We start from the raw sequence: 24,289 nt of genomic DNA, 5'->3' as shown, positions 1-24,289 counted from the left end.
TAGAATGAAAGGACAAGGCTACTGTTGTTAAATAGTAGTAGTACTAGATGGAGTCTAAAGAGAGAAAGTAAATCTACTTTCGCATGTACCAAAGTTATTTATAATTATTTTACAACCGTTAGATTTAGTTGATTTTAAATCAATGACTCAATTTTTTTCTTCTTATTTTTCCAAAATTATCCTTTCTGTCAGAGTGACTTGTCATCCATGTTTACAATGACGGAATTGGAGAGTATCCCGTTCTGGTACTTAGCGGAGCGCGGTCTTGACCTCGCCGACGCAAGAGAGTGAGTGCGCCACTTTGCGAGGGACCACAGTCAGGGCTCGTGGCGGAGCAACCTTGAAGGTCGTGTTGCAGTCGTCAGGTATGATGAAGTATTCATCGTCAGCGATGGTGAAGATGGCAGAGCTTTGAGGCGATGTGAGTAACGAACGAAGGGAAGAAGAAGAGTGTTGGTGAGTGGAGACAGTGGTTTGTGATGGTGGTCTGCGGCAGAGTATGTTGATTTGAGATCTTCATGGTGTGTTGATGAGGGAAAACGATGATTTTCGATGGAGAAAAAAAATAAAGAAAACAAAAAAAGAAAGGAGAAGAAAATGATATAATAAGAAAGGAGAAGAAAAAAATAAAATAAAAAAACTTACATTTTCCTTAGGCACGATAAACTCGGTCTTAGTACTAATGAAACTAAAATCAATACTAGTATACTACATTTTCTTTTATAAGCAATACACGCTACCTGAATTGAAGAAATCCACCAATTTGTCTGCACCTAAATAATTAAGTAATCAAAATTCTCAGTAATAGTTTTTGTATGGATAAAATGTTTATATGTATAAATAATAAATAAAAAACTCAGAAATTAAAATAATTTCAGTACATATTTTATTATGTTATTTATTATTTTAGTGCTACTTGCCAAACAAGAATGAATATCCTTGGGATACAGCGAAACATTCATACTTATTTTTACCCAAATTCCTTTAAATATAATTATTCTAGGTTGTGATATTTTATTATGGCTTATCTGTTACTTCTCGTCTTCTCCGTTGAAAATTGATGTTATTTACCAAAATACGCACACAGTTTGACAGTGCTGATCTTTTTAATACATGACATGTTGGATAAGCTCATTTGCAAACATTTTTTTTAAAAAAAAAACAGGAAGAAAAAATTAAATAAACTTTTTCATAAACTAAAATTAGCTTATCTATTAACTAAAAATGATCTTTTAAAAAACTTATATGATAACGTTTGTATAAATTAATATGCATTAAATAATTTTAATTTATGAGAAAATTCATTTTATTTTTTTTCTAAAAATGTTTTTAAATAAAAAATTGATCCAAATAGACCCAAGTGTTTGCCTTTAACGTTATAGATAACGTTTTTAACCAAAATTTAACATGTAGTTAAGAGTAGGTGAGATTTTTTGTTTATTTGAAAGACTCATTGGTTAATTATTAATTGAATTATAAATAATCATATTTAGAGGGAGTAAAATTATTTTTAAGATCCAAAACTAAAATGCATTCTCTAAAGAAAATGGATCACAGAGTGTAGGAGCTCAATTATCAGTGAAAAGGGCAAGATTCTCACATTCTTTTTGTTGTTGTGCATGAATGTAAACACTAACAAATATTTTAATTTTCCACAGCTATTTACGAAAGGTATAATTAAGTCATTATCAATAAAACTGGGGAAAAAAATAACTAGAGAGCGACATTGCCCTAATCCCAACTCGCAATAAATAAAATTTAGTGTACATGGGTAAATAACATATACTAACTGAAGAGTATTAAGAAAGAATCGGTGGGTGAAAAGTGAGAAGTAGTATTTGATAGTATTTAGATATTGTGACTGGCGCGTGGATATAATGAAATTGGGGGAGGTGTGTGTGACGTGGTTCCTCGGATGCCGCCAGAGGCATTCATAAGCTGCGATTGGGTGAGTGCCAGTTGGATCCATCCCCTCTTCCCCATAAATCCAGACTGGTTACACATATTTCCACCACTCTACTCCCCATTCTACCCTCAGTCCTTATCCATTGCCAGGGTCAATTTCGACCTCAAATAATCTAACTGGCCCCAAGCTGTCACCTACCTAGCCTCCCCCCACACCCCAAAGCCTTCCTCACTTATTTCCACAAATCCCTTCTCTCTTTTTCAATCCCATCCCTCTCACGCCTCCCGCGCGTGTCTTTCACTCTCTTCCTTTCCTTCATCCCTTCCCTGGGACCTATATATACTCCCTCTCTTCCCTTTTCCTTCATCCACATCACAAAAATTACAACACCAATCTCACCCATTTCAAAAAAAGGCCGTTAGTGTTACTATTCGTAAAATGGCCACTCTTGTTCTTTCCCAATTCTTTCTCAAACTCTTGCTCCTAATTTCAGTCTTTCAGCTTTCCTTTGCTGCTAGGAGACTCAACCAGCTGGTTCAGGTCCAGTCTCAGTTACTCCATTACCACAACGGTCCTCTTCTATACGGCAAAATCGCCGTGAACCTAATCTGGTATGGTCACTTCAAACCATCCCAAAAGGCCATCATCACCGATTTCGTTACCTCACTGTCATCCCCATCGTCTCAGAGCAGCCAGCCATCTGTTGCCACGTGGTGGAAAACCACGGAGAAGTACTACCACCTGAGTCCCAAGAACAAGAAGGCTGCTTCTTCTCTTTCTCTATCACTGGGCGATCAGATTCTCGACGAGGGTTTCTCGCTGGGGAAGTCACTAACCAGCAAGAACCTCGTCGAGCTGGCATCCAAAGGGGGACAAAGGAACGCCATCAACGTTGTTCTGACATCCGCTGACGTGGCAGTCGAAGGTTTCTGTATGAGCCGATGTGGGACCCACGGCTCCTCCTCTTCTGCATCTCACGTGAAGAAGAACAACAACGGCAAGAACTACAAGTTCGCTTACATCTGGGTCGGAAACTCCGAAACCCAATGCCCGGGGCAATGCGCTTGGCCATTCCACCAACCCATTTATGGGCCCCAGAGCCCACCCTTGGTTGCTCCCAACAACGATGTGGGACTTGACGGAATGGTCATAAACCTCGCTAGCCTCCTTGCCGGAACCGCCACCAACCCATTCGGAAACGGTTACTTCCAGGGTCCCGCGGAGGCTCCGCTCGAAGCTGCGTCGGCTTGCCCTGGGGTTTATGGGAAAGGGGCGTACCCTGGTTATGCTGGGAACTTGCTGGTTGACTCTGCCACTGGTGCTAGCTACAATGTGGAGGGGGATAATGGGAGGAAGTACCTTGTTCCTGCTCTGTATGATCCTTCTACATCGTCTTGCTCAACGCCCGTCTGAGAAGGAGGATTATTATGGTGATGCCGATCGTTCAGTTCTCACTGCTGCTGCTAGCCTGCTACTACGATGATGTTAGAAACCACGGATTAGGGAGTGTACAAAACTTCTAATAACCCATTTTGTAGGATTATTTCATTGATTTGTTTGTTTATATCATCTGGATATGTACGCGGATTAAGGATCTTATGTAAGTAGAAGCAAATGTTCTTCCGTTTGCTTTTAAATAATATTGAAATATTACTCTTCGCTAAAACTTCCTTTCTTGCATTTTCTAGTATTTTATTTCAGGTCTCTTCTCACCTCCCACACAAAAGTGATTTATTATTATTATTATTATATACGGGTTACTAGATGGTTCTGGCGATTAGAAACGCTTGTCGTGCGAGTTAATGTCAAAATCTGACACTTACTATTTAGCCCATCCTCTAGGGTCTGAACCATCTGGTTACTATAGTTAATTGAAATTTGGAACCAGCTTGAACCAAGTACAACCTGTGTTACTGTTATTTATTGGAGTTTGACTCGTTAGAAGTTCGACTGAGGTAATATTTTGTGACTACTAATGTAAAATCTTCTTTTAATGTATTGAATGAATAAGATTTTCTTTTTTAGAATAAAAGTACTTTTGAACGTATTAAATTTCAATCCAAACACCAAAATTGTTGGTAAGCCCATGTAAGGTTCAATTATATAAACTGAATTAACATTAAATTTTGTAGGATTCAATTCGCATTCAAAAACACTGTTAATTACTGTTTTAACTTAATATTTTGATTTCTAAACATTAAAAATAGGTAAATGGTGATGAGTGATTTTTATTTTTTAAGATTTTTGTGACATGTATAATGTTAATATATTAATTATTTAGTTACGTTTACATGTTAAATAATAATAATAAAATCTCATTTTTAAAATGAGACAATGTCTTGTAAGTATTTACCTAGCAATGCACACAAACACAAAAAATTGTGCACATGGTTATCAACATTTATATTCAAATTCAAATATCTTATTAAATTTTATAAGTTTATATTCTCTTACATCTTCGTTATTTTTAGTAACAGAAATCTCTTATTTATGTTTTAAATATAAATAAATTTTATTTATCTAAGATTATTTTAAAAATATTATTCATTTAATAAGACTAATTTTTTAATATGTTTGTATTAAGTTTCAATAAAAAATAATTTTAAAATATATTTGTTTTTTTAATAAAAATTGACATTTTGATGAAGTTAATTAATTTTTTTATTAATTGTAAAATACTTTTTTTTTGTTATAAGAGGAAGTAACACTTATATAATGATAATTTGTTAATAATAATATTAAGTTGGTCTTCTAAACGGATCTTCTTGTTAAAATAAAGAGACTTAATTGAGTATTGAATATTTTGCTTACAAAGTGTGTTGTGTCTTCATTTTGGTTGACTTACAAATAAATCTATATCCTTAATAGATGCAAAGTTTTTCCAGCCGCCAATAATTAATCTCTTCTTGTAAGCATATTCTTTTCATCCATAGGGTTGAAATTTATAGTCTTACTTAAGACTTTGATCATCGTAACTTTAGTGTGTAAAAACAAACTAACTTCTATTTTATCATCATTTTTTAGTGTATAATTTAGGATACCTGATTAGTATTTATCTATTATTTAGTCTCCACATAAAAAAAAATATTTTTTTATTATCTCAAATAAAATGTATATAGTTAAATGAGTTTGTCTAACTAACTTTAACTAAAAATATGATTGTATAACTTTATTTTATGTGGTACAATAAAATTACATTCATTTGTTTAGATTTTTTTATGCACAAAATTTTTCATCTAATTTTTTTCGATCATCTAATATGAAATTATTTATCTTCATTTTTATTTGGGACAGGTAGACAACCCTTAATTAAATATAAGAATATACTTATGATACTTCTGATTATGTTTCATGTTTGATAAGCCATTATCCAACTTTTTTTACTAACCAAAAAGTTTTATTAACTTTTTTTTTTTAAAGCAAAGGTTTATTGAACTTATTAATAGTGTTTGGCACACAATTTTTTTAAATAGCTAGTAGTATTTTTTGAGACACTATTTTAGTAATTTTTTTTAACATATTAACTTCTAACTTTTAGTTTTTTATTTTTATTCTCCTTTGCCTTTATTTTCTTAACTTCTTTTATATATATATAAGGCCGGCTTTATTTTATTTTATTTATCTTCTTCCACTCATAAGATAAGGTTTTATTATTTTTACCTTTTTCTTTAGGTAAGATAGGATTTTCTATTACATAAGATAACAATAATGATAGATAATAAGATTGTTTAAATTTATTTGTTATTATTTTTTGGGTATTTTAATATTTCATTTTCCTTTTAACCATTATATTATTTATAATATTTTTATATTATTTTCAAAATTATATTTTAACTATTAATCCGAAGACTAGCCAGTAATCATCGAGTTCACATACATATCTGTCTCTGACACTCTGTAATAGAGTGAAGCGAATTTTTTTAGAAAAATAAAAAAAAAATCCTACACTGTAGCTATAAAAATATGATGGTGAAAATAATCGAACACTATGATTGAGAAGTATTTGTTCAATTCTAGAAATAATTTATGTGGACACGGTATAGAAAAATGGCATTTGCATAGCTTCCAGCAAAGCAAACCATTTCAAAGCAACAGCTAGTGAACTCTGCAAGAGAGCAAATATCTTTCATGGAGTGCAAAAATATCTCATCTAACCAAGAAAGAATGTTCTGAAATTTGCCTTCTTTGCTCAAGTTGGTCCTGCCCTTGTTAGCCGCATCACATACATTTTTGTCCTTTTTGAGAGGGAGAGGGTCCTTTTACCACCCTAGATTTTTACATTTCGACCATTGGATTAATTTAGCACCACTCAGCGACTCCTTTCCTTTTTGGTAAAACATTTCATTATTCTTTTAATTTAATTTATATTAAAAGAATGAAAAAATATTTGTTCTTAAATAAATTAATATTTGCAGCCTTGTAGGACTGTAATTAATTTTTTCCTATAAGTTTGCATACCAAAATATATCCAAGGCTTAGTTTTTCCATCATTTTAATGTATAAAAGAAATTTGACAGATAAGCTTATACGATATAATGTTTGTATTAAATAACTGATACCATTAGTAAATTGTTAGAATAAACATTGTAAATTTATACAAATAATATGATGTATTATGAATATGTTTAAGAAAATTAGCTGAAAAGTTAATTAGTAATAAAAATTTAAAAAATTAACTTATTAAATTAAAAATATTTGATAAAAATAATTGTAAAAATAACGATAAAATATAAAATGATATAAAAATAATAAAATTATATTTTTTTAAAAAAATAACAAGAAAATATACAAATTAAAAGTTATCATTTGAAAAAAATCTAAAAATTACTTGAAAAATCAGTAAAAAAAATGTATTTATCAAAAAATCAAATAAATTTTGTAATTAATAAAAAAACTAAAAAATAATTAAAGATATCTTGAAAAACATAACCCATATATACTAACATTGTATTGATAGTCTATATTTTATACTAATTATATTAATTAGCCGATATATTATATTGTTACTTTGTTAGCATATATTATACAAGTCTTACCAAATTACCCACAGGAAGTAACAAATACTACTAGCCAGTAGTAATAGAAAACTCTGGTATATAAACAAGTTGTATCGAAAACATGAAGTGTTCCTGAAGTTTTTGAAATTTGGAATCTGTTAAATTATGAAGCAGATCAAGCACAAAATCCGTGAAAACAAAATGCTTGCCCCTTCATGACCAGTGAGTCTGGTTTGTCTTGTCGCATTCCGGTGTTGTCTGTCTGTGTTCGCCTTAGCTGGCCATGTCCTCTCCGAATGCGACATGTATTTACAATTGCTTTTATACTGTATCTCTCATAGTAGTATTTGTAAGACGATCATTATTCATATTTTTAAATTATGTTCGAGTATAACAACTATACTATATTATACAGCTAATAAAGAATACGGTGGAAACATGAAAGCGCGCCGCACAAACTTCAAATGAATGAACATTAGAATTTAGAATCTAGAAGAGCAACGCGTTTTCAAGCTGGCATCTTTCACTCCACGCTTGACTCTCTACCTTCATTTGACTTCCTACTATATAGGGCTCTTTCCTTACACTTTCCTTCTCAATTTTCCAATTCCCTTCCCTACCTATAAATACTCGTTCCCACACCCATCTTCTCCACAACCTACCCTACTTGATCATTCACCACATTTCATTTACACAAATCATCAATGGCCTCTCTTGTATCCTCAAGTGTTCTTTTACACCTCTTTCTCATAATTTCCGCGCTCCATTTGGGCGCAGCAGCAAGAATTCTGAGTGAAAAGGACCAACAACAACAATTGCAGTTCCAATACCACAAAGGCCCTCTTCTCAGTGGCAAAATCTCCGTCAATCTCATCTGGTACGGTAACTTCAAGCCTTCCCAGCGAGCCATCATCTCCGATTTCATCACCTCCCTTTCATCTCACAAATCCACAGCCCAACCATCCGTCGCCACGTGGTGGAAAGGTACCCAAAAATACTACCAACTCATAAAGTCTTCACCAAAACTCACCCTCACTCTCGGTACCCAAATCCTCGACGAGAACTACTCCCTAGGAAAATCACTCACCAACGACAACATTGTTAGTTTAGCATCCAAGGGTGCCTCGAAAGACGCCATCAACGTTGTTCTCACATCCTCGGACGTAACCGTTGAAGGATTCTGTTCCAGTAGGTGCGGGACCCATGGCTCCTCGGTGGGTCCTCGCAAGTTCGCTTACGTGTGGGTGGGGAACTCGGAGACGCAGTGCCCGGGCCAATGCGCGTGGCCCTTCCAGCAGCCCATTTACGGCCCACAGAGCCCGCCCTTGGTCGCGCCCAACAACGACGTGGGCCTTGACGGAATGGTCATCAACGTGGCTACCCTATTGGCTGGGACCGTTACCAACCCTTTCGGAAATGGCTACTTCCAAGGACCCAAAGAGGCTCCGCTAGAAGCCGCTTCCGCTTGCACCGGTGTGTACGGAAAGGGCGCTTACCCTGGCTACGCTGGGGAACTCTTGGTGGACCCCACTACCGGCGCTAGCTACAATGCTAACGGCGTCAGTGACCGCAAATATTTGTTGCCGGCACTCTTTGACCCTACCACTTCAGCTTGTTCTACTCTGGCGTAACACAAACGCACGGTTTTAGCTAGCTTAATATTATTGTTGTTCCATGTTAGGGATACACTATGACACAAGAGATTCTTTATTTGTTTATAGATTCATTGTTATCCGGATGAATAAATATATGAAGTTCAATGTACCAAAGCAAAACATATAGTATATGTGAATTCAATTATTGGTATTTCCATTCTCTAGTCCTCAACAACACACACATGCTGTATAACTCCTTATATCAAAAGTTCTGATAACACACCCTAAAAACTAGTTATGTTTCCGGGATAGGATACAACTATATCACAATCCGAATTATAAAGAGTTTAATCAATCATGATCAGATAATAATTTAACATCATATAATATTTATAAGAAAGTTTTTGTTGTTTTTAAATAAAATAAAACATGACATAAAAGGCCTTTTATACTTTTATTTATAATGTTTAAAATAAGCTGCAACTTAAAGGACAATAGGACCTTTTACGAGTATCTCGGGCGTTGATTCAACATGGATCATACTAAATTAACATGACTTGCAAGTTCAGCACAAGCTGTAGATCAGCATGGGTCGTGCTGAATAAAAATTGCTAAAAAAAATTTTCTTTTTATCTCCTTTGGTGCTCTTGTCTCTTTATTGGCTTCCTTCCTCAACTATTCATCACACTTAAAGCATACTCATAAGTTCTACAAACAAAATAAAATAAAAATACAGTCAAGTAACGATTTATCACTTATAATAAACTGAGTTGAGATGACAAACAGTTTCGATTGCTTAGGATGAAAGTGTGGGTTTGAATCACAAGCAAAATCGGAAATGGATTTCCTATATTCACACACGTTCATGCATGAATCGAAACTTTGATGAATGAATATCCAATAAATCACATTTTGAATGCATGTGTATTTTTAAGTTAGATATTTGCCACATCGATAAAAACGAGTCATCTGATCTTTATTTAACAGTTCATTGGCTGAATACGTAAATGCAGCAAATTAATCCTACCCACATGAAGAACGTAGGGAATTCAGATCCATACATAATCCTCGTAATGCGACAGTCCAACAGGAACTAGTCTCATAAAGGAATTCAAATGAGCCAAAATCAATCAGAAAAATGTCCCACAATTTCCAAAAGAAAAAAAATGACTTAAAACTTAAAAGTAGCACTTTCTTGTACGACAAAAAAACAGGATTAATCAATATTGAAAATGATTCATTTACTCAACAAAATTTATGAATTAAATAAGCATGATTCCCAATAATATAAGTGGGTGGGGCAAGTGTTAGTGCAAGTTTAGTGTTAATTCGCCCTGTTACGTTCCACCTCTCAAAGAGTCAATTAATTAAATAGAATGGCAAATTTAATTTAATAACATAATCAATATTTACTCATATTATTTCATGAAATAATAATATATTTATTCAAATGCAATTTTTTTGGTAGAAGGCAAAATGGAAACTGATATTTCATAATTTAACATTATGATAACCATGGTTTTAATTTATATAAAATGATATATTAAATATAAAAAATATGATTGATTAATTCATAATGAGACAAAATTTTAATGTCTTATGATATGAGAAATTATTAGATGTTCTTGAAATATCATATAATCTCTACTAATCTTTAACATGACTTAATTAAGTGTTATTAGTTTTTTATATACATTATAAAATTTTAATATGCATTATGCATGCAAATATTGATTGAAACAAAAGATAGAAGATTACCTAATAATTTTTCATTATTAATTATAAGATGAACTTATTAAAACTTTATTATAATAAAGTGCGTAGAGTAGTTTTTTTTCCCACTAAAATACTTTCAACGATCTATAAAATAAGTTTTTATCTATCTTAACAACAAAAAAATCACCCGAAAAATCTATCTTGACAGAACATTTTTATACATATAAATAGAGAACAAATTATATATAATCACCATAATAATAATAATAAAATATCTACTGAGTTAGATTTTAATGCATGTTAATCTGCCCTTTTATTATAGGCGCACCAAAATACCAACCATCTGGAAAAGCAAATAATGTATGTTAATCCACAAGTTGTTGTTCCGTGATAATCGAGAGATACGGATAAAACAAGAGTTTTTTTTTTTTTTTTAAAAAAAAAGGTTATAAATAACATTTTAAGTCTTAAGTGTTTTTTATATTAACAATTATTAAAAATTAATATGATATTGGAATATATGATTATCATAAATAATAGATAAACGTGTGTATTTTTCTTTTTCTCCATAACGAGATTTTTCTCTGATGTACTTCTATTAAGATATCATTTCTTTTAGTTTTATTAGAAATTATTTTCCGCCGAATGACTAATTCCTAAAATTGATGCAAGTAAAACCTTCCTTGTACCTCTATTAAGGATTGTCCTCTGTCGAACACCTAACCCCTAAAGATGATGCAAGGATAAATGATACATGAAATAAAAATAAGAAAAAATAATAGGAAAGAAAACACTTGTTTGCATTGATAGATATGAAATATAATATCACTTTTGACTTTTTAGGTCTGTCAGACCCTAACGAAGAGTTTAGCATTTCATAGCCATAAAGAGCCTTACACTTGAAAATGAGTTTATAAATTGATGGAAAGAGAATGGATGGAAAAATGGAACAGAAAATAATGGAAGAGAGGAAAGAATTCCCTAAGTGAGAGTTCTCAGACTTTGGAATTTGGGTGTGTATGAGAGTGCTCTAAGACTTGGTGTGTTTTTTCTCTTTGGCTTGACTCTCTTTTTATAATTGTTGGAGTGAACTTAGGTCTGTGTACTCGTGCTTAGTGCGGGTGTCTGTATTTATGCTTAGCGCGCATCCTCTAGCTTTGCATGCATCCTCTCACTTAGCATCAGTGCGTGTTTTTGCGCTTAGCAAGGGTGCAAGTATTCGCGCTGAACGCATCTTGGATTGGGCCTTTTTTTCAAATTTTTTCTATTTTCTTCATCTTTTAGGCTTTTAATCCCTCCTTTTCATATCTGCAAGCCATGAATAAGAAAAACATCAATTCTTAACAATTAAGCATAAATAATGGCTAAATAATCACTTTTAAGGATATTTCCATTATATTTTTAGTATAAAAAATAACTTATATTTAACAGTTATTAGTGATCTATTTTGGAACATTTATATCCCTATCACATAGCTTGCCTCAGTCGTATATTTCATTTCAAAGGTTTAGAGAGAAACTTCTTAGTCTCATGAAGAAGACCAAGATCATTAATTGCAAGCAATATATCATCAACATACAGAATTAGAAAAATAATTTTACTCCCACTGATGTTCAGATATACACATTGATCAACAATATTTTCTTTAAATTCAAAGGAAACAACGATATTATTAAACTTCAAATATCATTGGCAAGAAGCTTTCTTAAGACCATATATTAATTTCTTTAATTTGCATAGCATGTGTTCATTTTCTTCAATTGAGTACCTCATTGGTTGGTCCATATAAACATTCTCCTTTAAATCTCCATTAAGAAAGATAGTGTTCAAATCCATCTGATATAGCTCAAAGTCATAATGGGTTACTAATGTCATGATAATCCTGAAAGAATCCTTTCGTTAGACTAATGAAAACATCTCTTTATAATCAATGTCATCTTTTTGAGTAAATCCTTAAGCAACAAGTCTAGCCCTGTAACGTTCAACGTTGCCACGAGAATCACGTTTAATCTTAAAGACCCACTTACAACCAACTCTTTTACAATCATTTGACAACTCTACAAGGTCCTAAATATCATTATTTCATGAAATTTATATCTTTCTTCATGGTATTTAACCACCTCTTAGAATTATCACAACTTACAGTTTGTGAAAATGAAACTGGATCATTATCATTAATGCTCAAGTCATTTTGTGTTTCATGTAAGTATACTACATAATCATTCGAAATAGTTGGTCTCCTTTTCTCGTTTTAATTCTACTTCTCGTGGTTCTTCCATGATAGATTCATTATGTATCATGGGCTCATTATTGTGTTGCTTTTCTTCATTATTGTTTTGAACAACAACTAAATGAGCAATCACCTTATTGCTAGAGGTACAAGCTAAAGGAACTTGCACTCTAACTTTTTTAATTTCCACATCTCGTGGAACTGTACTCCCATTGATTTCATCATTTTCAATGAATCTTGCATTTTTAGTTTTGACAATTCTCATATTATGATTAGGACAATAAAACATATACCCCTTTGACTTTTCTGGACAATCAATGAAATATTCACTGATTGTTCTTGCATCCAATTTTCTTTCTTGTGCATTATAAACCCTTATTTCTGTTTGGGAACTCCAAACATGCAGGTGTCTTATACTAAGTATCTTATTCATGCACAATTCAAAAGGTGTATTTGGAACTGCCTTACTAGGAACCCTATTCAACAAATACATGACAATTTTCAAGCCATACATCCACAAAGATACAAGTAAAGTTGAATTGCTTAACATATTCATAACCATATTCATTAAAGTTCTATTATGCCTTTTTGATACACCACTTTGGTGTGGTGTATCAGGCATTGTGTATTGCACACAAATGTCACATTTCTGAAGGAGTTTAACAAATGAACATGGGTGTGCCCAGTTTCATTGTATCTTCCGTAATACTCATCACCTCTATTAGACCTAACAACTTTCACCTTTCTATCTAATTATTTTTCTACTTCATTCAAGTAAATTTCTAAGACATTCATTGTCTAAGATTTCTCATGCATTAAGTAGACATAGTCGTTACATGAATAATCATCAATAAATGTGATAAAGTATCTTCCCTTTCCGAAAGAATTAACATCAAAAGGTCCACAAATATCAGTATGCACAATTTCAAGAAGCTGAGTTGTTCTTGTAACTTCTTTCTTTGTATGTCTTGTTTGTTTTTCCTTAATACAATCCACACAAATATTTAGATTCGTAAAATCTACATCAGAAAGAATTTTAGTCTTTACTAACATTTTCATCTTTTCTCTAGAAATGTGACCTAAATGTTTATGCCACCAAAAAACATGTCGTTCATTCACTAAACTACGTTTAGTGTCAACATTATGATGGAGAGTTAAATCAATTTCAACATACAAACCATCTGATTTCAATTTATATAAACCATCACAAAGAACACCAATACCAATGAGATTATTATGTTTAAATAAACTGAAACATCCATTACCAAAATTAAAAAAGTATCCGGTAACATCAAGTTTAGATAATGAAACTAAATTACTAGATAAACTAGGTATATAAAAAGTTTCCATTAAATCTAAATGATGTCCAGTGTTGAGTTTTAAACAATAAGTCTCGACTGCTTCCACTGAAGCTTTCACTCTATTCCTCATGAAGACAAACTTCTCATTTGAGCTTTATGGTTTGAATTGTAAGGAATCCCCGCATAGTATTAAAAACTTAAGTTGTACATTCAAAATCAATCCACCATGTATTATGGGACACTTCAGTTATGTTTGATTCAAAACATACGTGAGCATTAAGCTCACCTTTCTTTTCAAACCAAGACTTACACTTTGGACAATCCTTCTTAAAGTGTCTAGATTTCCCTCAAAATTGACAATTATTGCCCTTTAATACCTTCTTCTGGATTTGCAAAGAGTCGTCATTGATCCTTAATGGCCCTTTACGTTTATCATGCTACTTCACAAATTTCTTTCCAACTCCTTGATTCCCTTGATGACTTACCTAATGGATTGAGTGACTTCCTTGATTTTTAAGCCTCATTTCTTCCTGAACTAACATATTGTGCAACTCATGCACATTCCATTTATCTTTCATAGTATTATAACTTATTTGGAACGGGTCATACTCAAATGGTAATGAGTTCAGAATAAACTAAACAAGGAAGTTCTCATTTACAGTCATTTCCAAGGTCTCAAGTCTTGTTGTAATGTTTGTAATCTCAATGATATGTTCATGAACCATTAAATTCCATGGTGATCAGTGTACTCATTGATGTCCCAGCAAGAGACTTATCAGCTGTTTGACAGCGTTCTCTCACTAACCTCATAAACTCTTTAGCATTATCGGTCTCAGGAAGAGTTGTCTTAATACTGTCTGCAATAGTCATTTTCATGAACATTAAGTTAAGTCTGTTAGATCTTTCCCAAGTTTTATAATGAGTTTTCTCTTCATTGCTACTAACATCAATAATAGTAGAAGACTTCCTCTTACAATATACCAAGATCAAGATCTAAAACATCGAGATAAAATTGGACTTGCTTATAGATTTGGCCACTTTGGTGACTAACAAATCCATCATACACTTAATTTCAACCAAATATTTGGCTTGAACATACTTATTGTTATTAACAATTTATAACCATTTTATTAATTTCATTCGAGGCCAAATAAATATCATACATTCACATTATAACTAATAAAATAATAAAAATCTATTCACATTCAAGCAAATATATAACATATACATATTTATCGCTACTGACAATTTTAAAATATTTATGTTAATTTAATTGTAGGATATAAACTTTCACTTCTTTAATCATGTTTAATAATAATATTAAAGAAAATTGAGGAAGTGGGATCGGAAATAGGAAAAACTAACTTGGAATACCAATTCCAAAAAATTCCTTTCAATTAACGTACATGCCGGGAGGACTTTGCTTTTCATGAATAAGAAAATTTTGGAAACTATGAATTAGACCGATCTTTACATACGTATGTTGAGCAATTGAATACATTGAACACGTCACACGTTGAAACCTTTACAAAGGTTCAAATCTTTTGTCGAGGCCAATGCCATTAAAGTTTGGTATAATATTCCTTTGATACAAAATTTCATATTTTGCGGTGGAAAATTTCATATTTTGCGGTGGAAAACATAATTAATGTGAAAATTATATTATGGAAACATATAATTGAAAGTAAATGCATAGAAAATTAAAATCCTTAAATTTTATAATTAAGATTCATGTATAATTGAAAAAAAAATAAATCATTTTTAAAAAATCATAATTTAATAATCAAAAGATCTAGTATCACATGTAAGTCTTAAGAGTTTCTTAGATTAACAATTTTAGGATTTTTAAATATATGATTCATATAAATAATAAATAAATAATGCATATCTTTTTTTATATTAAGATTTTTTTATGGTATATTTTGATTTTTTAAAAGATGAGAGAAATAAAATTTTATTTCTTTGACTATTTTTTTATCTCTTTGTATTTGTGATCATCTGAGTTAAAAAAAATACCTTTTTTTTTCAAGAAAAAGACCTTATTTCATATTAGTGGATATTCACCCTTTTATAATCAGTACTCTCATTAAGTAATAATTATTTTTATTAACTTCTCTTGTTTAATCCAATTATAATTTAATCATTAATTATTGTTTATTTATTTATTTATTAATCTCTAAATAAATTACATGTCTCTCAATATTAATTCTAACAAGCTTGTGTATGACTCTCATCAAAAGTAACTTTTCATGAAGTTGAAATGCTAACAATTTTAAAAGTAGCGATTAAGGCTATTTAGTGCTGATTTTTATTGATCCGCGTTGCCAGTTTCAGCGTGGGGCTATTCTTTTCTGTCACCAAATTTTATTTGGTTTACCTGGTTTCCGCTTAATTGATGCAAATGTACTTCCTGAGACCGAATAGTTGGGTACTTCACGCGGTAACACTAATACAAGATTCTAAAATATCTTTTTTCCTTAGATCAAAATATTCTAAAGTTAACAATATATTTTAGATTAAAATAATAATACTATGAAACTATAGTTGTTTGTTTAATATATAGGATGAATTTAAACAATTTCATATCAATTAAGATATTTTTAATAATACACTTTTTCATTAAGGTGCAGTGGATATCCCATTTTTAGACTAGGTGGTCAAAGGAAGAGAATGAAAGAAAGAGGGCAAAAAAAGCTAGAAGAGATATTAGTAATACTATGATGAAAGAAAATAAAAAAAAAACTTATACTTATTTTAAAGATATATGAATATCAATGTCAAGGTTCGAGTCATACAGTGTGCACAAGCACAAGCCATAGATGTTAGAACCTAGACTTCTGTCAGTTTATTGACACCTCTTCCATTTTGAATTGATCTGTAAGTATTCCAACCACCGAAAAGCAATCTTAATATCTAGCTAGAAAACACACACGTATAATTAGGCATTTCTAAGTTAAATAAGTGAATAGTAAACCTAGGCATTTCTAAGTTAATAAGTGACAAGTATACTTAGGGATTTCTAAGTTACTTTTTCATCTTAATAAATTTATTACTTTTTCATTAAAATCTCAAATGTCATCGAACTGTACAGCATGAATGAAATTCAATTTATGATTAAACAGTAAATTTATGTTTTTATTTTTAACTATGTGATTATAAGTGTTGGTAAAAGATTATAAGTTTAATTTGAAAGAAAGTAAATTGTTTGGCGTTTTGATAATTTTTATTTTCACGAATTCAGAAAAATAAATATGGAAGCTTATTAAGGATGGTTATATCTGTATCCATTAGTGGATAAGATTCTGGCGTGCAAGCTGGTAGGTTCCTCCTTTCAATTCTCAAACCAGTCCATGATGTCATATAAATACCCCATTCAAGTTGGAAGCTCAACTTGATCTAACCCTCCCACTCCTCAGACTAACAATGATTATTTTAAGGTTGGCACTTGTTGTGGCCTCCCTTGTAGTACTGGTCCAATCCCATGTTCCAAACATTTGGGAAGCCAAGCCCTTCCATCAGATGTTGTCTTTGGTTCAGCCAGACCCGGTTGTCCTAAACTACCACAAAGGTCCACTCCTTAAGGGAAACGTCACCGTTCACATCCACTGGTACGGTAACTTCACCCCCACTCACCGTTCCATCATCGTTGATTTCATCCAATCCCTCGGTTCCATTCCTCATTCTCGTCACCACCCATCACCTTTTTTGTGGTGGCGAATCACCGCCAGGTACAGAGGAGGCCCCTGCACCCTCACCGTAGGGAATCAAACCCTCGACAACACCTACTCACTCGGTAAATCACTTAAAACAAGCGACCTCCTCGCACTCGCTTCCAAAAATTCACTAACAACAACAACAATTCCCATATCGACTCACAATGAATCTATGCACGTTCTGCTAACCTCTGCTGACGTGGCTGTGGATGGATTCTGCATGAGTCGATGTGGGACCCACGGGTCGGGTAGGGTTCAAAAGAAGAGGTTTGCGTTTGCGTGGGTGGGTAACCCGGCCACGCAGTGCCCCGGGGAGTGCGCGTGGCCGTTCCACCAGCAGGTGTACGGCCCTCAGACTCCGCCGCTCGTTCCGCCGAACGGCGATGTCGGCGTGGACGGAATGGTGATAAGTTTGGCCACCGTTCTCGCCGGCGCGGTAACGAACCCGTTCGGGAACGGGTACTACCAAGGGTCGGCGACGGCGCCGTTGGAGGCGGTGTCGGCGTGTGCCGGGATATTCGGAAAAGGTGCGTATCCGGGCTACACGGGTAACGTTTTGGTGGATAACGTAACGGGAGCTAGCTACAACGCGTTGGATGTGCACGGTCGCAAGTTTCTCTTACCGGCGATGTGGGACCCCGTCACATCTACATGCAAAACGCTCGTTTGATAGTTTGATATTTATCTCTCTCTGAGCGTGACCAAAAAGAAATGTTTCTTGGCTTTTTGAAGAGGATATTGATTTATTCTACATATTTAATATTTAGTATTGTTATTATCATGTTTACAAGATAAATAAAAATTACAATTGATTTAGGATCCACATTAGTTGTGTTTCTCTCTCTTTGATAAGGCAATGTCTTGTTGCATAATCAAGATGCTTGAGGTGCTTTTTGTTTGGTGAGATGTCTGTATTCTGTAATACTAATTCAATTTTGATAGCAATTTTGTGTCTTTTTCTTGCATTCATGCAATGCATGTAAATCTTGCCATATTCTGAAAGAGGGGGAAAATATTATTTAGGAAGCCTTCTTCAAAGGGAAATGTTTATTTCACATCCATGGGGGAAAAATAGAAAGAAAGAAAAATATAGCAATGGATAAAAATGAAACTGAAAACAGGGATAAAATGAGGTATGGTAATTGGACTGTAAAATAATTAAGGTTGTTTAAACATTTTGATTACCTGCCCTTTATTTTTTCAACAGGTCATCATTTGTTTCGTCAACAACTTATTTCTAGTTTTATTTTTTGTGTCCAGCTCACTGCTTCTTCAAACCCTCCTGTATCGTTTTATTTTGGGCCTGTTGTATAAACCTCCGGGTCATCCGTGGGGCTTTATTCGTGTTTTGAAGCAATGACCTAAAAATTAACCAAAAAAAAAGAAGTCAATAACCTTTAAAAACGTCAAAGTTAAAACACACGTATATGGTCTAGTGAGAATATAAACTGAAACATGGAATTTTTGGATAACTTTTTTAATAATGTTTTTATAAGGACAATGGCAATTTTTTTTTACTAAAATAACAGTTTTAAGAGTAAAGACACGTCTAAATTAGTGAAAGCTATTATGTTACTTCTTATTCTAACCCTTCTTTCCTTTTTAAGCTATTTACTAGCTAATTTTTTAAGCAATATACCAGGTATTTTTATTTGTTCTCCTAAGTACATTAACCATTTTAACGATGTCATCTTAAGTGGACACTTTTACGCATGAAATGGTAAAATTTCTAGTAATTTTATAATTTAAAAAGTTATAAGATAAAAACTGATTATATAATAACTTGAAATTTGATAAAATATAATATTGAGTTAAAATTTCTTTAAAAAATAATATTATTATTAATTTTATAATCTAAAAATAAGTTAAGAGATAAAAATTAAGTGTTCAAGAAAAATTTAATAATAATACAATATTCAGTTTTAAATTAGATTTTTTTTATCATCAAAGAAAATTAAGTTATTTAGTTTGAGCATGCTATATGAATATTATAAATATTTTAATACTGTCTTTCTTTGATTGCTATAAATGGACTTTTTTTTTAATAAAAATTAAATTTTTATAATAAGTAAATAATAATCTATTTTTTAAAATGAAAAATAAAATAAAATCGGAAGGGGCCAAGGTTCCCTTCCCCGATAACATACGTTCGCCCCTGTCTCCATTCACATGCGACTTTCACTCATGTTTATCTCAAAAAATAAATGGAAGTTAGGCACAGTGGGTTCCACATAAAATTCTAAACTTTCAGCCATCTTGCATATACGTACAACTTTCAACCCTTTTTCAGTTTCATTCCTCTAAAACCAATCCCATTGATTAAGGGGATTTAGTTGAGTTAATTAAACATGATGGGTGAGTTTTATAAATTTTTTGATATTGTTTTTTTATTTCAATGGAAAAAAACACTGTTATGGTTTTCTACAGAGAATCACTTTTTTTTTCTAGATGTCTTTTCAATTTAAATGAAACAATACTTTTCATAAATACACACAACATTTTATATTTTGAACTTTAAAAAAAATTCAACTTAAAATTTAATTTTAAGTATATTTATAAAATATAAAGAAGCTATTTCTTTTAAGAAAATATATTTTGTGTGATAAATATAAAATAAAATAAAATAAGATTTATTCTAGAAATAAATATGGTGTGAAAAAACATTTGACCACCAAATTTTTTAGAGCAGTCAAATATTTTAGTTTAATAATGAATAGTATCTGAAAACCCTGAAATGGTTTAACTCAGGCATTTAAGATCGTACACCTGTAATGTAGCTTACTCAGAATTGAGAACCCACAAGGAGTCCCATCGAAAATTGTTGTTTTTAAATTCAACAATTGGTCCTCTAGTCAACTTGAATCTTCTTCACCCCTAGCTCACAGTATAGTCTTTTTTTAGATTAGAGTTTCTTTCACTCACACACAACACCACTTCCAGTCAACCTCTTTAGTCGTTACCGACTCGTGTCGGTCAATCCCTTTCCCCAAACCCACTTGTATTTCCTCTCTCTTTTCCTCCCTATATTTAGGGTGTTAGTCATTGCACATTATGAATATAATAAAAAATATATTTTAACATTTATTATAGTATTAAAAATACAATTTTTAATAGTATAAGTACGTGTTTGGTTTTAGTTACAAAAAATTCATAATTAATTTTAAATTAAAATAATTTTAAATGATTTATGCATTGAATAAAAAAAATTATACTAAAATTTGATCGAAAACTAATTTTAACCAAAATTATTCAAACATAAATTATCATCAAAATTAATTTTTACTTAACACTCATACAAACACAAGATTAAGAAGGGAAGAAGTGAATTCAATTAGTGGGTGGTAGTACCGTGGCGATGACAAGGCATTAAATGTGTGTCATGTTTTCTTGCCAAAATTGACCTTTTAATGACAATTTAATGTGTTTCTTTACTTGCTGTTTAAAAATCTTTCTTCTAGGCGAAGACAAAATTGACAGTTTGAGTATTGCAGTAAGAAAACATTGATATTTTATATTTGCTTGTGCTCTCTTTTTCGTATCCATACGCAAACACTGGTCCTTTCTTTTTGCTTGAAAGGACTCCATCCATCCATCCATCGGTTTGCAACTTCATCCCATCCATCCAGAAACAGAAGTACTTTGGCCCTTTTCAGTCTCTCTCTACTCTAAACGCTACACACTACACTTTGTACCTTTCTTTTTCTTTGCTTGCTATTCTACACCGTGTCTTTACTCTTGTTCTTGTTGCAGCTTGGTGGTTGCATTGAATCGGAGAGGGTAGGTAGGTGGGAAGACGTGTCTTGTTTTGTAGCTTTCCCCTTCGCTCTCTCTCTCTTTCCCGGCGCATGTGCCGGATTAGACGCCAACTGCTTCCATAATTCACCTCCTCCAACCAACCAACACAAGATTTCCCTCTGGGTACTCTAAATCTCATACCTTTTTGTTGCATGCCACTCTTTTTTTCATTTTCTGTTTCTCTCTCTTACCCACCTACCCTTTTGTTTATTTACTCAAGAAACTAAGAAATCAGAATCCTCCCTACACTTTCCAAAAAAAAAAGAAAAAGAAAAAGAAATCAATTTGTGGATTTTTTATTTAATCAAGATTTGGCATCTTCAAAACTAAATTTCTTCTCTTTTTTTTTCCTTTTTGTTTTCCCTCTTTTTCCTTGGAGTTTTCTCAGCAAGGATATTTGACTCTCTGTTGATTGCTTGGACTATGTGTGATTCTTAGCATTCTCCCAAGCTTGCGGTGGCTTTGCTTTGGAAAAGCAAAAAAAAAAAAAATGTACTTCAATTTCTGTTCTGTTAGGCAAAAAATTCACATTTTTATTTTTTGTCGGGAGGGAATTTTCTTGCCTTTATATTTTCTCTGCTTCATGTTGTTGGGGATGTCTGTGAGATGAACATGTAAAGTTGAGATTTTTTCAATTATCTTCAATTTAGCAAGTTTAATTTTGTGCCCTCAAAATTCCCCTTATCTTCCAGTTTTCGATCTCTCCAACCCTTTCCGAAAGATGCTTCCTTTTTTTACTGGTTATTCAGAGAATATTTCAATTTGAACTATTCATTCACATGCTTGTGACAGATATTTTGGTGTATGTGGGTGTGAATCACTGAGTCTGGAATATGCTTTTTCATCTTTGTTTTTTCTGTGAAGAGTTCCATTTTTTTTTGTTAATGCTTTTAATTATTATATGCATCTCTGCATTTAATGCTTTTAATTATTATATGCATCTCTGTTCAAAATTGTTATTTTATAGATTGGATGGAGGAAGCATGTGAATTTCGAAGTTGGGCTGAATTGATTCCTGATGCGCTCGGGGTAATCTTCACCAATCTTTCTCTTCAGGAGAGGGTAACAGTGATCCCCAGGGTGTGCAAATCATGGGCTAATGCAGTAACTGGACCTTACTGCTGGCAAGAGATAGACATCAAGGATTGGAGCAACCGATGCCAGCCCGACCAACTCGATCGGCTACTTGAGATGCTTATCACAAGAAGTTGTGGAACCCTCCGCAAACTCAGTGTTTCTGGCCTCCAAACTGAGAGCATCTTCACTTTCATTGCTGAAAAGTAAGCCGAAGTGCACAATTTTAATTAATAACATGCAGTTTAAGACTTTAGGGTAAATCTTGTGGATAAGTAGTTTTCTGATTATTGTGCTAAGTGCTGACAAGTGTAGCATTAGGCTGTAAATTTGACTCATTTTAGTATAGTTTTAATGCTGTTATTTCACATTAAATAGTACTCATTTAGTTAAGTTGATATCCTAGGACATTGTATATCTCTTGGGCTGGAAGAAAATTAAATTAATGAAGGTGGTGTTACTTGTTAGCTGGATCCTATTAGCCATCTTTTCTTATACAAAATCCTTCTACTCTTTTGCAAGTGCCTGTTCCCTCCATACATTGCGACTGCCAAGGAGCAGTATGAATGATTCCATTGTGGAACAGATTGCTGGGAGGCTTTCTATGATTTCTTTCTTGGATGTGAGCTACTGTATTAAAATTGGTCCCTATGCGCTTGAGATGATTGGCAAGAACTGCAAGCTTCTAGAAGGGTTGTGTCGAAACATGCACCCATTGGATACTGCGGAGAAGCCGCATCAAGACGATGAAGCATATGCAATTGCCTCCACAATGCCTAAGCTCAAGCATCTTGAAATGGCTTATCATCTTATCAGCACTTCGGGTGTCCTTCAAATACTTGCAAACTGCCCTAAGCTTGAATTTTTGGATCAAAGGGGGTGTTGGGGTGTGACACTTGACCACATGTTTTTAAAGCAGAAATTTCCAAAACTGAAGGTTTTGGGGCCTTTGGTTCTTGACACTTATGAGAGTGATGGCTGGGATGATTTCTCAGATGTGTCTGATTCATCAGAGTACTTGGCCTGGGACTTTGTGGCTGGTGGCATGGGAGAATACTATGTTGATGATAGTGATAGTTACGATGGAATGTGGGATGATGAAGCGAGGCTAGATGAGCTTCAGTTCGGGTTTTATGAAGGGATAGAAGATGCAGGAATGTATTGGCCTCCATCTCCGTAAGAAGCTATAGCTGCTGCATTACTTGTGATCAATTGTATGCTTTTCTACTCTTGTAACTAATGCTTCTACTTTTCTTTTATGTGCTCTTTGAATGATGTGTTTTTTTTTTTCCTTCAAGTAATGTTTGGCTTGCTCTGCCTAGCATATGCATAATCGAGTGAGATTGTTATTGACCTACCTTAGATTTCTTACTTAAGTAGGAAAAGGAAGGGAAAGAGAAAGCTCCCTTGTTTCTCACATGTTAGAGGTCTACATGTTGTAATTGGAACATCTGGCTTATTACGATGTTGTACCTTCTTGAAAAAATATCTGTTTGATGAGGTTGTCAAATTGGATTCGGATTTTTATTGTTGTAATAAATTAACTGTTGAAAATGTAAGCAAGCATTATTCCATATAGGGTCCGTCATCCACGAGAGATTCTTAGGCTCTCCATGAGAAATCTTACCCTTATTCCATATAAAAACAGGTAACACTTTATGTGGGCTGTAATTTTCTTAATCTTATAATTCAGGTAAAAAATGTTTTTTATGATAACCTAAAGTATACAACTTTTTGGATTTGAGAGCACTTGATAATTTCTGAGATCATCTTAATTATCTGTTTGCCAACAATCTTCAAAGAGGACCCGTGAACACTTTTTTTTTTTTTTTTTGTGATCCGCGATTTTGATGACTTCACTTCATGGAGCTAATAAAGCAGCATTCTTTCCCGTGGACTTTCTTGTTGCCTCTGTATGAGTCAACACCTGTCTCAGGTACCAATCAAATTCATGTATTCACG

General features: G+C 33.0%; 4 protein-coding genes and 1 long non-coding RNA gene across 7 annotated transcripts; 4 read left to right on the top strand and 1 right to left on the bottom strand.

Annotated features, from left to right (window-relative positions):
• Window positions 1–737, bottom strand: LOC114415309. The gene is made up of 2 exons (XR_003667347.1): window positions 646–737; window positions 1–514 (listed from the first exon to the last, which is right to left on the bottom strand). It is a non-coding gene; the product is annotated as an uncharacterized LOC114415309 (long non-coding RNA).
• A 1,457-nt stretch (window positions 738–2,194) lies between these two features.
• On the top strand, window positions 2,195–3,572 carry LOC114415307 (protein EXORDIUM-like). The gene has a single exon (XM_028379928.1). It carries the CDS (start codon window positions 2,345–2,347, stop codon window positions 3,317–3,319), a length of 975 nt encoding a protein of 324 aa, XP_028235729.1. The 5' UTR covers window positions 2,195–2,344; the 3' UTR covers window positions 3,320–3,572.
• A 3,934-nt stretch (window positions 3,573–7,506) lies between these two features.
• LOC114415306 (protein EXORDIUM-like) lies at window positions 7,507–8,715 on the top strand. Its single transcript, XM_028379927.1, has one exon. The coding sequence runs from the start codon at window positions 7,608–7,610 to the stop codon at window positions 8,532–8,534; it is 927 nt and encodes a 308-aa protein (XP_028235728.1). The 5' UTR covers window positions 7,507–7,607; the 3' UTR covers window positions 8,535–8,715.
• An 8,343-nt stretch (window positions 8,716–17,058) lies between these two features.
• On the top strand, window positions 17,059–18,281 carry LOC114415305 (protein EXORDIUM-like 2). Its single transcript, XM_028379926.1, has one exon. The coding sequence runs from the start codon at window positions 17,169–17,171 to the stop codon at window positions 18,126–18,128; it is 960 nt and encodes a 319-aa protein (XP_028235727.1). The 5' UTR covers window positions 17,059–17,168; the 3' UTR covers window positions 18,129–18,281.
• A 2,669-nt stretch (window positions 18,282–20,950) lies between these two features.
• On the top strand, window positions 20,951–23,881 carry LOC114415304 (F-box protein FBW2-like). 3 transcript variants are annotated; one of them, XM_028379923.1, is made up of 4 exons: window positions 20,951–21,092; window positions 21,209–21,376; window positions 22,221–22,533; window positions 22,850–23,881. In XM_028379923.1, the coding sequence occupies exons 3-4, from the start codon at window positions 22,226–22,228 to the stop codon at window positions 23,505–23,507; spliced, it is 966 nt and encodes a 321-aa protein (XP_028235724.1). In that variant the 5' UTR covers window positions 20,951–21,092; window positions 21,209–21,376; window positions 22,221–22,225; the 3' UTR covers window positions 23,508–23,881. The 3 variants fall into 3 exon arrangements, with proteins under 3 accessions (XP_028235724.1, XP_028235725.1, XP_028235726.1); XM_028379924.1 differs by having other exon boundaries at window positions 20,986–21,110; XM_028379925.1 differs by lacking the exons at window positions 20,951–21,092; window positions 21,209–21,376 and adding an exon at window positions 21,397–21,745.
• Window positions 23,882–24,289: the final 408 nt, after the last annotated feature.

Source organism: Glycine soja, chromosome 6 (genome assembly GCF_004193775.1).
Source record: "Glycine soja cultivar W05 chromosome 6, ASM419377v2, whole genome shotgun sequence".
Classification (NCBI taxonomy): Eukaryota; Viridiplantae; Streptophyta; class Magnoliopsida; order Fabales; family Fabaceae; genus Glycine; species Glycine soja.
This window is presented reverse-complemented; position numbering and strand designations above follow the sequence as displayed.